The sequence below is a fragment of the Pleuronectes platessa genome, chromosome 21 (genome assembly GCF_947347685.1).
Source record: "Pleuronectes platessa chromosome 21, fPlePla1.1, whole genome shotgun sequence".
NCBI classification, from domain to species: domain Eukaryota; kingdom Metazoa; phylum Chordata; class Actinopteri; order Pleuronectiformes; family Pleuronectidae; genus Pleuronectes; species Pleuronectes platessa.
The window spans coordinates 12014114-12031356 of NC_070646.1; the positions used below are offsets into that span (position 1 = coordinate 12014114).

Sequence of the window (17243 nt, forward strand, 5' to 3'; positions counted from 1 at the left end):
ACAGATGTTTGATGATAGATGGCTGAGTTTCTAATCGTCGTTCACAGTGGTGGAGTTTATCAAAACCTAGATCTGCTGAGGATTCTTGGTCCAACACACATTTACAGTCAAACCAAAACGCTTTAAGTACGATAGAAACATCTCAGTATTAAAACATATGGAAATGAGCAGATAACAAGTCGCTAGCTGTAGAGGGTCAAGGATTTTTATTGTATTCTAAAGAACTGAGACAAGGTCCATTTTATCCCAATGCCAGAGACAGATTGCCCCTATAGCACAACACTTATCTTATCTATCACAGTTCTTTAAGGTTTCTCATTCACAATATCACAGGTATGAAAAGACAAGTCACAAATTCCTTGACACATAATTCGAGTAATTATTTCACACACTGTATCATCATGTTATAGACCTTAATCTCATTAATTACCTCGGTGAGGGATCTATCAATTGTGAGCTCAACAAATTGTTATATTTATTGTTGGTATTGTGAGTAAGAGACAAGTTTATATATAATTTACCTTCATGCTCATAAACGGTGCCAGGTTGAAATCTCGAATCTCCTGTAGTTTTCTTCACAGAATCTCAGAAAAGCTTAATTTCTCATGGACGCCCACAGAGGAGAATTTATTATTAGTATTCTACACACTTTAATTCACAACCAACAACCGATTATATAAAGATAGACGTGTCAAAATGATTTCCTCAGGAAATAGTTTGTCGTTTTGGGAAATACACTCATTCGCTTTCTTGCCTGGAGCTACCTAAGATTGATACTGCTCTCATATCTGTATAGTTGATATGAAGCTACATGCTTGGTGCTCTCTCAGCATAAGAGTGGGAACTGGTGGAAACAGAAAGCATTGACCAAAGGTGCATGAATCCACCAGCACCATTAAAGCTCGATAATAAATATGCAATTATTTGTTTGTTTAATCTGTACATAACTATGAATCTCTTTATTGCCTAATTTATCCCTAGGCTCAGTTTGATGTAAGTTTCTTTTTGCGCAGCTGAATGAATTTCTGGGTAGAATCTTGCTGCCTTATTCCACACAGAGAATCACCATGAAAACCAAACTCTCAGTTAAATATTTGTGAGAGTAATTTTTGACCCAGAGCCTTTTGGGGGCGAACGTTTTAATTACTTTTGTTATTTCAAATTTCCAGCAGTGAAAGGTTATTAAATCTTCTGTTATTGCTTCGTGAAATGAAGGCATCAGACAAGAGCGGCTGTGCAGCTCCTGTGGAGGGAATGTGGCGCCTCGGCGGGGAGGGAGGTGTGTGTGAGTGCGTGAGTGCGTGTGATGGTGATGACGGCACCGTTCCCGCCTACCACCATCTCCCACCATTATGTGCTGAAGCGGCCAGAGCGGCCTGACTCAGTGGGCCTTATGGAGGTTGGTATGGAGATGGTGGGGGTGGGTGGCGTGTCTCTCATCGTGATCTGAACATGGATCTGTTATCGATAACCTGGGCGCCACAGGCCCCGCGATGTGAGGTCTCTGTCTCCTGGCCTGGGAATGTGCTCAAACCTGCAAACGCATCAAAATCACCAACTGTCGCATGATGAGTTTATTATATCCAGACTTGAAGGAAAAAAATGCTGACAGGACTTTCGGTGCAAGGTAAACTCAGCAGCGGGTTGACAGATGAGGAGGCGATGCTGGACGGGTACAGTGCAGTCGGCAAGATTTCCACCGGGGATTGTTTTGACAGCACTTCTTCCTCACGTAATAGGATTTAACATGGACTCTGGTTCGTCCACGGCCATTGTTTGTTGTCCCTCACAGACTGACAGCACCACATTAGTCACCGCGTCGTCCTGCTGCCCTCCTATGTTCGGCGCACCTTGTTAGCTGGTGATGCTGTGCCAGGGTCCCTTCTGATTGATGCCTGATTTTCTGACATGTTTGTCTCCCTCTCTCAGACAGTCCTGCGGAGGAATGTGGACTGAAAACAGGCGACCGCATCCTCTTCCTCAATGGACTGGACATGAGGTTTGTCTTGAATTGCATCACATTACATTATGATAAGTGCATTGAACCATGAGGGTACAAACCCAGAACTGCAAGAATCATGTAGGTACAGTTTGCTTCCAAAAAGCCAAACCAAAGGTTCTACATGTAAATAAGTGCAAATGAACATAATTTTTTTTTTTTTTATATTACAAACACCAGAGTGGACGATGGCTATTAGACATCATCTTCTTAATTAAGGTGTAATTGGAGGAGATGTGTCTTTAGTCTGCAGTGGAAGATGTGTAGACTTTCTGCTGTCCTGATGGCAATGGGGAGCTCGTTCCACCTTTTAGGAGCCAGGACAGCAAACAGTCGTGATTTTGAGTGGTTAGCTCGCAGTGAGGGAGCAGCAACTCAACCTTGACCATGTCCTGGATATAGACTGGGCCCGAGCTTTTTGCAATACGGCAATGAATACATAGCATTATAGTGATTATTATTAATATAAGCAGCAGGGGTATGTGGTCTTTGCCTGCTGTCCCAGGTCTAGTCCCTAGGATGTCAGGGCCTCTCCAAGTATTAAATCCACATCGCTCCCAGTGGCAGTTCAGCCATCACAGAGCACACACTGCAGGTAGTGTGTCTGCATGGGGTCCTGCACGTGCTTTTATGTAAACTGCTCTCCTTGTAGGAGTTGATCTAGTTCTCTGTTGGACTTTGCGACTTCTCAACCTTCTGCCTGTTGATTTTCACTGAGCCAGTGTGGGAGTGCAGATAAGAAATTCATCTCGGGACCAAATTGAATTGTAGACATTCGAGTTTAGCAAATGCAGTATGTCAGCCGATCTATCAGCCAGCGTATCAAGCCCTGTGAGAGGAAACAGTATTACTCACGCTGCCACCTTGATAGCCATGTGCAAGAAGCTGCACAGAGACGTTCCCATGGCTGCCTGGTGTACGGATTTGATTGGCGCTGTATAATTTCGCTGCTCTGGCTGATAACACAGTGCTGCAGCAGTGGGAGGTGATCTAGAAAACAGTGGGAGCTGTTCAGCTGAGAGAGAGCGAGAGAGAGAAAGAGAGAGAGAGAGAGAGAGAGAGAGAGAGAGAGAGAGAGAGAGAGAGAGAGAGAGAGAGAGAGAGAGAGAGAGAGAGAGAGAGAGAGAGAGAGAGAGAGAGAGAGAGAGAGAATAATAAAGTAAAATATATGTGGGAGCTTATAGTGATTTGTTTTTACAAAGTGAGCATTTAGTATAATGTGCAAATGTTGAACTGTTTGTGCTTGTCTTTGCTGTTCTCCTCTCGGGTTTTCTATCTTGAGATTTCTTTTACAAGAGTTTGTTCCCACAGAGCTATGGCTCCTACTTGGGTTTACCCTCGTCAATGCATTATACATCACAATGTCTTAGTTTTCTCATCTTTCCGTAGCAGTATTTTATTGTTATGAGGCATGGGGGCTGCACCAAATCTTTGTGTGGGAGGTTGTGACTTATATACATTTTTTCCCATCGTTATAATTGGAACCCTCCCCCCCCTCAATAAGCCACACTATAAATCTAGGGGTACCTATTGTAAACATTTTTTATTTATTTTGTCCTTGATAAAAAGCAGGTAAGTTAATCTCTTGAACATTATATAGATACGGTATAACAAGGCTGCGGTCATGCTCAATTCTCTTTTAATTGTATCTGGGCCTCTCAAAGTTCACTATTTTATATTCTGTCTATGTAGGAACTGCTCCCATGAGAAGGTGGTGTCCATGCTGCAGGGCAGTGGGGCGATGCCCACTCTGGTTGTGGAGGAGGGACCCTCGGACTTCTCCTCAGACCAGATCGACCCAGAGGACTCTCCTTGCCTGGCCCCAACCACGCTGCCACGCTCTAGGTACGCAAACACCTGACATTTTGAACTGGTACTCCCATGTATCGTTGTTTATTCAAACAAAAAACTACTGTGGTGATTCTCCAGGTCTCCAGCCCTCAGCTCTTTGCAGTGGGTGGCGGAGATCCTTCCACCGAGCATCAAAGTCCACGGGCGAACCTTCAGCCAGCAGCTGGAGCATCTGCTGACCATCCAGGAGAGATACACCGTCTGCAAGTCCCTGGAGACTTTCTTCCAGCACAGGTCGGCAGGATGGAGGGGGACAGGGTGGTATCTATAAATGGAAATAGACACAAGGGGTGAAGGGAGGTAGATTGTTAAACAACTCGACGTGAGCAGAGCGATGGGAGTTAGAGCATGTTTGATAATCATTGTAATCTTCATCTTGTACTTGGGAACATCAGCTTGTGGAGGTTGGCAGCTCCAAAAGAATGAAGCTTTAAGTCCAGTTTTCAGCATCTGTTAAACTATCTGAGACTCTATTTACTAGTCACCTCAAATTGACAAATACTGGGGCGAAAATTAGCTGTTGCCTGGGAAACAGTTTTAAGCATATTCAATATATCAGGCTGTTAAGGGCGTTCTTTAAGACAGAGATGGAGAAAACGAATGATGGATGATGAGCGGAAAAGCAACTAAGACACAGATGCATGTAGCTGAGCAGGATATTCATTCCTCCCATTAGGCCGTGATGATATCTCCTGGAGGATGAAGGGATGAAGGGAAGGGATGGATGGTGAATTAGCTCTGCAGATCCTAGAAAAACAGGGGGGGAAACAATTAAATTCTACTGTACATGCTTACAGTATTGACGCCTCAAGGCATGTATCCTGGCATTAGTGGCATCCCTGTTATCCTCCCACCTCTCTATATCCCGTTTGCTGCTATATGTGGGATTTACAGATGCAAAGAATATACATCAGAGCTAAATCCTTTTATCAAGTGGTTGTCAGATGTCCGCCTGTAGACATCTTACATAAAGATTACGTGTGTGCTTGCAGGAACGTGGATACGCTCATAGTAGACGTGTTCCCGGTGCTGGATACTCCAGCCAAACAGCTGATCTGGCACTTCATCTACCAGCTGCTGACCTATGATGAGCAGGAGCGATGTCAGGGCAAACTGTCCCGCTTCCTGGGTTTCAAGAGCAATGGTGAGACAGAAAAAACGCAATGTGGAGATTATCTGCAAATACTCTTGCAAATACAGTTTATATAAGTATGTATATGGATACAAACGTGGTGCTGAATGTGTCTGATCAGCAGGAGTGTTGGAGCCTGACGTCGGCCCGGAGCACCACCGGAGGAGCAGCTCCATGCGTGTGACGGGGACGTCGTATCGCGGCATCGCCCGAGAGAGGAGCTCTGACGACTGCATCATCGGGACTCACCTGGGAATGGGTACGCTGCTATTAGTAACAACATCCCAAAGTCAGGGTGTTTCCTTCCACAGCATCAAATTAGTATCATCTATCTCCAGGGGGGTTCCTTGGATTTATACCAGAGTTTCCAGCTTCTCTCTGGGTCCCTGAACAACTTGTCAGCCAGATGTAAATTTAAGACACTCTTAAAACTGTTTCCTATCAAACCTCACTGACTAACACCCCTGAGCCTGAAACTTCTAGAATTTTATGTCTCAAACTTTTAGACTTTTAGACACAGCAGAATTAGCCAATTAATGCAGAATCTTCTACGAACCACACTCTCCCTGGCGATTGTTACTCGCTATGGTTATTGATCCCAGGGATGAACGATATCTCAAAGTAGTTGTAAAGTTTACCGAAGGCTAGGGAAGTGACACTAAACCTGGGGTAATGTGCTCTCTATATTTTGTTTTGGTGAGGAGTCTGGATGCTGCATTTTGGACATCTATAAGTATATCTAGTATTATGTATAATGTGAGTGCAATACATGAACTATACACAGTGATATTACAGTAATGTTTAACATTTATACATATATAAAAAAAAAAATTAACGATTATTATTATTTATGAGATTGATTATCTGTGTCATTTGGGTGAATTGGTTTTAATAATGATCATTATAATATGCAGAAGACTGAAAAGAAAAATTATCTAAGAGGACAAAAAACAAGAACACAAGATATCAAAGACAGCAAGCAAATAAAAACAATGTCATTCAAATTAAATTAAATTATTATTATTCAAATCTCCATCCCGTTATCAGTTCAGTATTCAGTACAAGTAATAGATGGTACAAGTAGAATTGTATAAGGTAGAGATAATAAGTACCACCTTAATTTTTCCTCAGCAGTCACAGTAGTGTTAATGTTCCCTTGAGCAAGACGTTCAGTAGAACCTGCACCAGCTGAAGAGCTCAGAGCTCAGAGATAAGAGCTGTGTGTGCACAGGTCAGCTCCCAGGTGGGACCAGGTGTAACAGAACATGCAGCACAAATTGGTGGAAATCATGTTCTCAGCAAATCCTCTGGATACTTAGTCTAAAAGAGAGAAAACCGTCATCAGCCGTTCATACATTAACCTCCCTGTCTCAGCTGTCTCTGCTTTTGATGAGCTCTTCAAACTATTCATCCAAAAGCTGTTTTAGGCATCATTCACCGATTCCATTCCCATCGCTGAGGCCCAGCTTTTGCCTTGTGCTCGTCCGCTCTGCATCTTCATCCTCTCTCCTCTCTCTTGGCTGGGGGTGGATGGATGGAATGAGGAGGCTTATGTGTCACTGTTCATGCTTTATTGTGCTTTAGGAATTCATATCGATGAATCCGGGAGCCCGGAGGAGAGGCAGTCAGGAGATGGAACCTCCTTCCCCGAGTCCCCTGACCTCAATCATGTAGGTATAACTGCAGCTACTCAGCAGCTGGCATAACTATCACTAGTTATGTCACGTGTGAGCTCTGGTCATTTGAAGGTCTGCTCGTGATCTCTGCAGCGTTATTTGATTTCAGGCTGCAGTTGACTTCTGATTCGCAAGTAAAAAAAAAGAAAAATAAAGCACCTCAAAGCAGCAGACCTCCAAATCCAAATGTACTGCAACGATTGTGTGCTAACCAGCTGATCGTGCCTCCATTCGTAGATGACAGGTGTGTACACGGAGCTGGAGAACGTGTACGCAGGGAAGAGTGTGCCTCCGCTGCAGGGGGGCTCCTCCCCCGAGAGGCCGGGACAGACTGAGGCCTACGGGCGCTCTCTCTCCCCCCTCACACTCCCCCCTCTCACAGGTACCCTACCCTTGTTACATGTGCTTGGTGCATGACCGATGCCACACGTCCATGTCTTGTTAGTTGTGTTGCAAGTTCAAGTTTTTTAATTTGAAAATGACACCAGCAGCTTATATCAACTCTGATGTAAACATGGCATGAGAGCCACTGATTTCTCATTCATTCAAATCCTTCAGTCTATATGTGTATATAAGCCTGCTATCCTTTTGTTGCCATGGTTCCCTCTCAGAGGAGATGGTCGCCATGGTGACGACGTGACCAAGAATGTCAACGATCATTTCCAGAGGGATTTATAAGAAGCACCATACGTCATATAAGCCAATGTAAACATTTCTCAGCACGGGAGAACAGTGAGGGTCAAACTTCACCAGAGCCAGCAGCAGCCATCTTTGATTTTCCCCTTTTCACAGGAAACCGTAAGTCGGGCCTGTCGCTGTCGTGGAAGGAGCCTCTCCCGACCCCCGTGTATGAGATCCACCACCAGAGCAGCGTGGACTCCAACCCCTACGTCAGCCTGGAGAGCCCCCCCGCCTCCCCGCAGCCCCTGGACAGCGGCCCCAACACCCTGACCCGCCGCAAGAAGCTGTTCACCTTCTCCCGCCCGCCCCGCAGCCGGGACACCGACAAGTTCCTGGACGCCCTGAGCGAGCAGCTCGGGCACCGGATCACTTTGGTGGATGACTTCGTACCCGGCGAGAACGACTATGAGGAGGTGAGGAAGTCAAGCACATCATCAGCTGTAGTCATGCACTTCAAATAATGTACATTTTTGTTTTTATCAGGCATACCTTGTTTGAGTGTTTTAGTATCTTGTTCTTCTTAGCTCCATGGTAACTTTCATGATTTATAGCCACAACTTTTCATTGTTCCTTTCACTAAACTAACAACTCTTAGTGTTAGCTGTATGCTAGAAGATTCTCTTTTTACCCTAGTAAAGTTTTTATATTTATGCATCAACTATTGGGGGAGGAGAGGATCACCTGAACAAACTAGGATTCAAGTTTCAAAATGTAATTGCCATGTTAACAAAGTTGATGGAATCTGTCTTAGTGAGCTCACCCAAACAAAGACGAAGAAAATACACAAACACTCAAAATACGCTGTGCATCAAAGTGCATGAAACACAGAAACAAATCGTAACCCCAAAAACAGGAATTAAATAGCACAGTAAAAGTTACTTCAAAGTTTGCTCAGTGTTACTTGATGGTCGGCCATAAAACAAGCAAAACAAGATGTGACTTAAACAAGAGGAGATGAATCCAAAAGAACTGACTCATCAATACAGTATCCAACTGTGATGAGGATTAGGATGAGGGTGGAAATGTGGGTGAAGATGAGACTGAGGATGAGACTGAGGATGAGACTCAGGATGAGGACAAGGATGAGGATGAGGATGAGGGTGAAGATGAGACTGAGGATGAGACTGAGGATGAGACTCAGGATGAGGACAAGGATGAGGATGAGGATGAGGATGAGGATGAGGGTGAAGATGTGGGTGAATATGAGACTGAGGATGAGACTGAGGATGAGACTGAGGATGAGACTGAGGATGAGACTAAGGATGGGACTCAGGATGAGGACAAGGATGAGGATGAGGATGAGGATGAGGTCAATGGCGGTCTTAACAACAATACATAGTTTTATAGTAGTAATACTATACAATATACTTAAACACTGCTCCTACATTAACTCTCGAAGATGCTGGTTCAGTGAAAGGAATAACCAGGAGGTGTCCGATGGCAGGGAGTAAAAATCCCAAGCATTGTTGTTAAATACAAATCAGTAATATCTATATTAAATGTAAGCCTAGTGTAATTATTGTAACTACAAACTATAAGATTCTCTAACTTTGTTTCAAGGAGTGATCAGATCATCAATCTCCTGTTGTGTGCTGTTATTTCTTTGTGGTAATTTGCACTTAAGTCTCACGGCTACTGTGATGCATCTATTTTAAGTTATAATGTCACAAGCAGCATCATTAGCAGAGGATCTCAGTGTGTGTGCGTTTGCTCGGGGTCAGAAACTGAGCAAATTCACACGTGACTGATTTCCATGTTACGTTGTGGTGCTTGATTACTTGCATGTTTACATTAGAGCAAGTCTAATGTGCGCTACAATGAACACTTGTGTCACATGAACAGATTTATCACGGTGATTGTCATGGTTTCAGAAGAAGAGCTGTGACTGTAAGTAAAACATGATACTCAGTTAATACCTAATTATAGAAGTCTAAAGTTATAATAAGTTATTGGCTGATGTTACAAACACAAACCTTAGAGCTGTTTGGCTGATTTAAAATTTTTTCCTTTTAAGTTTTGTTTTAAATGTTTTAGAGCAAACTTTTTGTTATTGCGTTGGAGTTTTTGCCTTCAAATCACGTACAACAGCAGCTTTGTACTTATTAAATTGTAATGCATAAGTTATTATAACATATATAAATCAAATATATGTTTTAAGATAGGTAGCTGACAGTTTTAAGGCTGTAGGTACGACATTGGTTGAAGTTTCTGTTACTGGATATAGAAGAGTGTAAACCACAAATAGTCAAAAACAAATCAATCTGCACCAAATTTCACACACTCATAGAAATAAGTCCCTTAAATCTGCCAATTTTTTAAAAACGAAATCACTCAAATATTCTGTGAGAAAGACAAAGAAATTTTGAAAAACACTCTTTCCTCGCAATTTTAAAGACAGTGGGAAAAATCCTTGATTTTCCCATTGATCTGCATTCACACCCAATTTTGATGGGTTCTTCTCTGACCTATAACAGATCCTTCATGGTAATCCGTCCGGTAGTGTGAGCGTAATCCTGCTCACAAGGGTGTGAGTTTGAGTTGAAGATTGTGAGGGTTGAGGTCAGATACTTTCGATAAAACCTAAATTATCATCTCTTACCAATTAATAATTGGTCAGAATGTATTTACAATTGATATTTGCCAGATAATACCAAGTAGTCGGTGGCAAAAGTAACTACAATAAAATTGGGGTGAAAGAGTTTTTCTTTGATTATGCTGCAAATTGATCAAGAAAACCATCCCCTGAAAACATAAGCTCCTTGGTGGAGGTAATGAGCGTGACCTCAGAATCACATAGTGGATGATAGAGAATTTAAACTAAATAAAGCAATGATACATTTTCAGTTTTTTATTAAACAATGGCTGTCTTGACTGTGGGGCCTGATGTTGATCCTCTCCTCCCTGTAGATGAGCTTCCAGGACGACCAGGAGCTGGGCTTCATGCCGCGGCAGCTCAGCAGCGGCAGCAGTGAGGAGCACAGCAGCAGCGAGGCCTCCTTCTCCTCCGAGTCCGAGCCAATCCCACCTCCTCCCACCCAGAGCCCGCCGCCTCCACCGCCCTTCCAGGCCCTGATACCCCCTCCCGTCCAGTTCACCGACCCCCTCCCGCCCATCCGCTTCTCCCCCGAGCACACCCCCCGCAGCCGCATGCCCTTCCAGCCGCACCACCCCATCATCCCCCCGCCTCCTCCGCCTCCGAGGAACCTCATGTCCAGCCGCTCCCCTCGACACAAAGTGCTCCCCACCAGAGAGGACTTGGAGAAAACCCACCAGCGCTTCCCGGCAACCCACGGCCGCCTCACGCACAGCCACACCACCGTGGGCTCCACCACCCTGCGCTCCTCGCAGCCGTCCCGCCCCTGCTACCTGCCGCGCCAGCTCAGCCAGCCCCAGCCCATTTGCCAGACGTCCCCCCAGCCCTCCCCTCAGCTGCTGAGGCCCAGCCAGCTCGTCCTGCAGAGGCACCACCAGCTCCACCACCAACACAGTTACCAGGGCCCACTGCCGCCGTCCCTCCAGGAGGACGGCCCCTCGCAGTGCACGAGTCATGGCCCCGGAGCCTCAGCGCTTCTCTCCCAGCCTCCAGGCTCTCACTCCAGCCTCCCCACTCACAATAAGGTTTATGAAAGTCGACAGGATCACCAGTCACAGCAGGTAACTGGTCCTTACCGTGGGCTGTCAGGAACCCACTTTAAATAAAAGATGCTGAATGTGTGTGCATCCAAATGATGTAAAAGTACCAATCATGGCAGTATTGAAATATATTCGCATGCTCTAAACGTGACACTTTTTTGTTGTATCTGGGCTTTTTAAGGGGACAAATTGTACTTAGTGTGACCTGCTTGATTCGTGTTTTATAGATAAAAACGTACGGGATCATGTGGTTAACTTCTAAGATACACAGTTAAAGAGTAAAGCGGTTACTTTCAATTAGATGTCTTTATCTAAATAACTTTTCAAACATATTTCACAATAAAAGAAAAGAGTCAAGAAAAGTCCAAAATCTGAACTTTGTTTTTTCTTCTTTCATTCCTCATTAATCATCTCAAGACCCCACAGATGAATCCTGTGACCCTGTGGAGGCACACGACCCCCAGCTTTGAAACTACTTGACCAAATTAAGTCTGAATTAAAGGAATAAAGAATCTAATTTCTTTTTAAATACCTCTATCAGCTTCAACTCATAAAGTCAGCTTACAAATTCATGATCATTATAATTTTTAAACATCTAATAAAGCAATGTACAATAATGAATCAGTCACATAAGAGATTTATCAGCAGAAGCAACTTGTACTTCTGATAGTAGTGTTCTGATAATACTGTACTTTTACTCAAGTGGGTTACAGAACTTGGATTTGCCTCCTCACTCGCACAGAAGATTCAGGGGGCCGAAGTTTACTATTAAAATACTTTCATATGTGTGTCTGGGTCCTTCCACTATTTGAGACTGAGATGAATTTGTGTGGATGTAACCACTCTGATATAAGAATTTGACTTCTCCTCTAGTCCTGCACTTCACACATGATACAACGGCAGGCAGCAGTGATACCTCAAGTTTTACCTGTAATATAAATATAATAATCATACTCTATCAAACACACCAAACCGAACATGGTGGCTACATTAACAGTAAACATACAACTATCCTGAACACATAAATAAATAAAAAACACTTAAATCAATTAAAAACATAATTAAAATAATTAGTAAAACAGCTACATTTAACTAGCACACTTAACAGTCCCATGAGCCTTTGCGCTCGTACTGTCCAATCAGAGTGACCGGTATATACCTCAGGGCTAAGTTACAGATACCGCCTTCTGTTGACATCCAATCTGTGCAAGGGATGAGATCAATATAACTTCTGCTTGCTGTGGCGCAGCAAATCACAGCGTGGCTTTAAACCTTTGGTGAACTTTGACCCACAGTCATTCACTTGACCTCGCACTTATTCCAACACTCAAGAGTCACGAGAGATTTTAATTGATAAAGACACAGGGTGGTGCAGTGCAGCAGGGCCACTGCATTGAACACCGAGCAACAGACAGAATCAAACAGACCAGAGCTGGAATCATGCAGGCAGCCACACAGGAGTTAAAGAACAGACAGAACAGACACAAGCTGAGTCTGTTGGCTCATTCTCTGATCCCATCGCACGTTTTAAGACGACATAAGAAAAACAAAGAAACAGCGAAACAAAACATGTCTTTATGAAGGACACAGAGAGAAATCTAAAGTGATCGTCGGTTTGTGTTAGACAGAAGTTGTGAGTCTTCTAATTGAACGTGACGTCTGTTTGCTGCGGCTGAAGGAGAATATATAAAGAACTCATGTTTACATGGCAACCACTGCAGCTCTGAACTGCGGTTTGGAGACAATATCAGCCGTGAACTTTTTCTGATTTAAAAATATCTTCTAAATGATTTTCCTTTTGTTTCAAAGGCTGCCCCGCCGCCCCCTCCGCCCCTGCCCCCGCCCTGCGACCCGCCCCCGCTGCCCAAGGCGGGCCAACGGGCCTCGGACGCGAACCACATGAGCGTGAAGAGGCTGCGCTGGGAGCAGGTGGAGAACTCGGAGGGAACCATTTGGGGTCAGGTGAGATCATTCAGTCCACGGGTTCAGTTTTCAGTGGACGCCGCGGCTCTGTGAGAAAAACTCTGAAAACAACAAACAATCACCCTACCTGTGAATCCTCCCACGTTGTGCAGCGAGTTTTCTCACTCCTCCCACATCATTCCTCCCATATTTGGAAAAAAATCCCACTGATCTACTCTGTGTCTCTGATGAGTCATGGTGGCATCAAAGCAGGAGTCTTGTTTTTGTAAACAGAATTCATGCTGCGTCTTTATATTCCCTGCACCACATTAGACTCTCTGCTTCTCCTTTGGATACGATCTGATGTGTGTGTGTGTGTGTGTGTGTATAATAAGAGTGTTTTAGACAGATTCCTCTACACAACCTTGACTGTGCCTTGGGAGAGTACAGAGTGTGTCCTTGTCTATATTTAGCTCGGCGAGGACTCAGACTGTGACAAGCTCACAGACATGGTGAAGTTCTTGGACCTTGATCTGCACTTTGGGACTCAGCGCAGATCCAGTAAGTTGCCCCGTCCTGTCTGGGTCACACGTCACCACCGTCTGCAGCACGTCACATCTTCATTTGCATCATTTTTAATTGTCGTTATGAGTTTTAATGTTCTGTGAAACTTTATATATCAGGCGTCTACTGGACAGCAAACATGAATCTGTGTCTTTACTCACATCGTCTGTTTTGTTTATACCTTCGCAGCTATAGGATTGTTCCCCATTACCTGCTTCGGAGCTGCTCCATTCACCTGCTGCTCATCATATATGTTCTCCATAAGGCACCATACCCCCCCCCCACCCACCCACCTCTTTTTCTTTTCTGTTCTAACACAGCTCTGCACGAGGAAACACACTCCAGACCTGTATTTATTGAAATTGTCCTAGAAGGCAGAGCTGTGTTATTAACCCATCAACCTGCTTTGCTTGCTTGTGTGTGTGTGTGTGTGTGTGTCCTTGTGTGTGTATCTGTGTGCATGTGTGTGTGTTGACCCCCCCCGGTGCCTGGAGAACACATCCTCACACTGTTGTTAAAATGATCAGTCTCTCCTCCAGAGCCAGCCTTCCTTCCTGAGAACTTTAAAAAGAAAGACGTGGTGGAGATTCTGTCTCACAAGAAAGCCTACAACGCCTGTGAGTAACACACACACACACACACACACACACACACACACACACACACACACACACACACACACACACACGCACACACACCCACACACACACACACACACACACACACACACACACACACACATGAAAGGTCGAGGGACTTCAGTGAAAATACATCACCGTTCTATGATTGACAATAACAACGACAATGATAATAATAGTAATGGTAAAAATATAATAAAGGTAAAACATGTCAAACAGGAAATAAGATCAGGTAAGATAAGAAATGCAGTTATTCCTTTATGAATATAAAATCAAATTTGGATGAAATATAAAAAATACAGTGTGGAAAATTATCATATCATCACAATTGGATAAAAGTTCTTCTTTACAATGTGTTGATCTTCTTTTTCATGTGAAAAAACAAACAAATCCTCCTCTTCTTCCTCCTCCGCCTCCTCCTCGTCTCTGCAGCCATCCTCATCGCCCATTTGAAGCTCTCCCCCGCCGAGCTGCGTCAGGTGTTGATGAACATGACCACCAACAGGCTGGAGCCGGCCCACATCAAGCAGCTGCTGCTCTACGCCCCGGACGACGACGAGGTGAAGCAGTACGAGCAGTTCGAGCAGGACCCGGCCAAACTCAGCGATCCCGACCAGTTCATTTTCCAGGTACCCGGAAAAATCAGAATCCCAACGAATCCACAAAGTGCAGAGCAAGGAATGTAAATGATGAGGGATTTTTTTTTGTTCATGGGTCAGATGCTGATGGTGCCCGAGTACAAGACTCGCCTGCGGAGCCTCCACTTCAAGACCACGCTGCAGGAGAGGGCGGAGGAGATGAAGGTCGCGTACGATTACATCTACAAGGCTTCGGTGGAGCTGAGGAGCAGCAAGAAGCTGGCCAAAATCCTGGAGGTAAACATCCAGAGCAGAGAGGATCCCAGTGAGGTCAGCAGTGGTAACAGTGGTAACTAAGTGCTTCTCTCCACCCACAGTTTGTCCTCGCCATGGGGAACTACCTGAACAACGGGCAGCCGAAGAGCAGCCAAACGACCAGTTTCAAGATCAACTTCCTGAGCGAGGTAGAGCCCGGTCACCTCGAACCACATACTGTTATCTGAATTTCTGGTTTTCGGTCTCTGGAAGTCTCACTCTTTCCCCTTCCTGTCTCACAGCTAAGCACGACCAAAACAGTGGACGGAAAATCCACCTTTCTCCACATTCTGGCCAAGTCGCTGGGCCAACACTTCCCTGAGCTGCTCAACTTTTCCAGAGACCTCACGACGGTGTCTCTGGCGGCCAAGGGTACGATGAAGCAGCAGAGCTCTTTAGAACTCTGCTCTCCTCCCTGGAAATCATTCAGGCGCTGAGTGTGATTGTTCCATCCTGTTAAATTCGGACTGTGTCCCTGCAGAGTTATCAGACTTCACCAGAAACATCTAACTTCATGCAGACTTAGGCCTTGTTCACGTTCAAATGACTGTCATATGTGTAATGTCATGTACCGTAATGGTTTGCACATTTTAATTTAATATATTTAATATTTTTGAGGGCAGACGTTGGATTTTTCCTAAATCAGGGGCCATAAAGGGGCCACAATTTACACAGAGGGGCCAATTATATAATCCAATATCCATTTACAATTCCTTATTTAGTAAGGTTCATATGTATGTCGTTCCTTGTTTACTGTCAGCTCTATAGATTTAAGCTAAAACTCACATCATGGATTATAATTTGAAAATTCTTTAAAAATTGTCAGATTCATATTTAATAAGTGAGTACTGGCAGGTCAGGGCCACTTCAGGGGCTAATCAGATTGGGCCCCCCTGGCCCCACCCCTGGATCTGCCCCTGGCCTAGTGGCTCCCAGCTGTGGTAACAACTCCCCTCATGAGTCCCTGTCCTTCATGCAGTGAACCAGAGGACGGTCACAACGGAGCTGAGTGACCTTCACGCCACCATCCAGGACATCAGGACGGCCTGTCTGAAGATCCCCCCCACCTCTGAGGACCACTTTGCCTCCGTCATGAGCGTAGGTCCATTTTATTACACACTGAAAACACATGGGAATTTGTGCGTATTTAAAAACCTTCATTTTGTGGAGCTACTGAGGAACAGCTTGACAGTTTGGGAAGTATTTCAACTTGCTTTCTTAGATTATGAGATTGATGCTATTCTCGTGTTTGTACCACAGACGGTAAACAAAGATGGACGACATGAACGCTCTCCAAAAGTGAAGCCAAAGCGCTTCAATCGCCAGTTGGTGTCTGGCTGCAGTATAGGTCACACACCTCTCCTCCTCCATGTTAGTAGATGGGACATGGACCAAATTAATCTGATTTTAGAAATGAAGAATCAAAGTAACAGAGGCTGAGGTATCATGACTTAAGCGTCTCCGGGGGCCCTGAACTGAAAGGGGTTCTCCGAGAACTTCTGATCCCCAGTGACAACATTTATGTGAGAGCCCCTTTAAATTCTCTGATCAGTCGTGTACAGGAGACGGCAACAGCACCACGGCTGTGGGGCCCTCCAGGTTCCCTTCGCATGGGGCCCCCGATGTCCCTTGACTAACTCCTGAAGATATTATTTCCCATAATTTCCCAAATATAGATAGTATCTTTCCTTTTCATTATCTTCGTTATCTTTAGTTGTTTCATTGTCCATGGTTCACTCCTCCACTTTGCCCACAGACTCTCTGTTATGAAAGTGTCTTGACATCTTCTATTTTATTGTCATACTTCAGAAAACTGCTCCAGATTCACAGGAGACATTATTTCAGAGTTATCACACACACACACAAACACAAACACACACAAACACACACTCACACAGATCTTTATTCCTTGCGATGAGCACCCATGAACGTTTGACCATTTGCACCCATAGAGTTTCCTGGAGAACAGCCACCCCGCGGTCCAGTCCCTGGAGTCTCTGCAGACCCGAGCGATGGAGGAGTTCTCCAAGGTGGCCTCCTACTTCGGAGAGGACGGCAAGTCCAGCAGCACGGACACCTTCTTCGCCATCTTTGCTGAGTTCATCTCCAAGTTTGAGGTGAGTCACCGAGCCGAGCGGCAGCATAGTCAAACCTCTGAAACAGTTCAGGCCTTCAGCCACACAGCCTGCAGCAAAGAAAGGGATCATGCAGCAAAGTGTGTGGTACAAACAAAGTGTGCTTTAAATCTGGAAATCATACAATCAAAATAAGTAT

The 17243-nt window shown here is 44.7% G+C and overlaps 1 protein-coding gene across 1 annotated transcript in view; it reads left to right on the forward strand.

Annotated features, from left to right (window-relative positions):
- Window positions 1–17243, forward strand: part of grid2ipb (glutamate receptor, ionotropic, delta 2 (Grid2) interacting protein, b) — a 30037-nt gene that overhangs the window by 12689 nt on the left and 105 nt on the right. Inside the window, exons 7-25 of the mRNA XM_053413968.1 lie at window positions 1909–1999; window positions 3692–3844; window positions 3929–4084; window positions 4843–4994; window positions 5107–5241; window positions 6567–6652; window positions 6896–7040; window positions 7451–7752; window positions 9182–9226; window positions 10247–10993; window positions 12782–12934; window positions 13348–13435; window positions 13966–14055; window positions 14509–14705; window positions 14796–14951; window positions 15032–15118; window positions 15212–15341; window positions 15949–16067; window positions 16922–17086. Of these exons, the coding sequence (XP_053269943.1) occupies window positions 1909–1999; window positions 3692–3844; window positions 3929–4084; window positions 4843–4994; window positions 5107–5241; window positions 6567–6652; window positions 6896–7040; window positions 7451–7752; window positions 9182–9226; window positions 10247–10993; window positions 12782–12934; window positions 13348–13435; window positions 13966–14055; window positions 14509–14705; window positions 14796–14951; window positions 15032–15118; window positions 15212–15341; window positions 15949–16067; window positions 16922–17086 (3197 nt within the window). The remainder of the gene's footprint in view (window positions 1–1908; window positions 2000–3691; window positions 3845–3928; window positions 4085–4842; window positions 4995–5106; window positions 5242–6566; window positions 6653–6895; window positions 7041–7450; window positions 7753–9181; window positions 9227–10246; window positions 10994–12781; window positions 12935–13347; window positions 13436–13965; window positions 14056–14508; window positions 14706–14795; window positions 14952–15031; window positions 15119–15211; window positions 15342–15948; window positions 16068–16921; window positions 17087–17243) is intronic.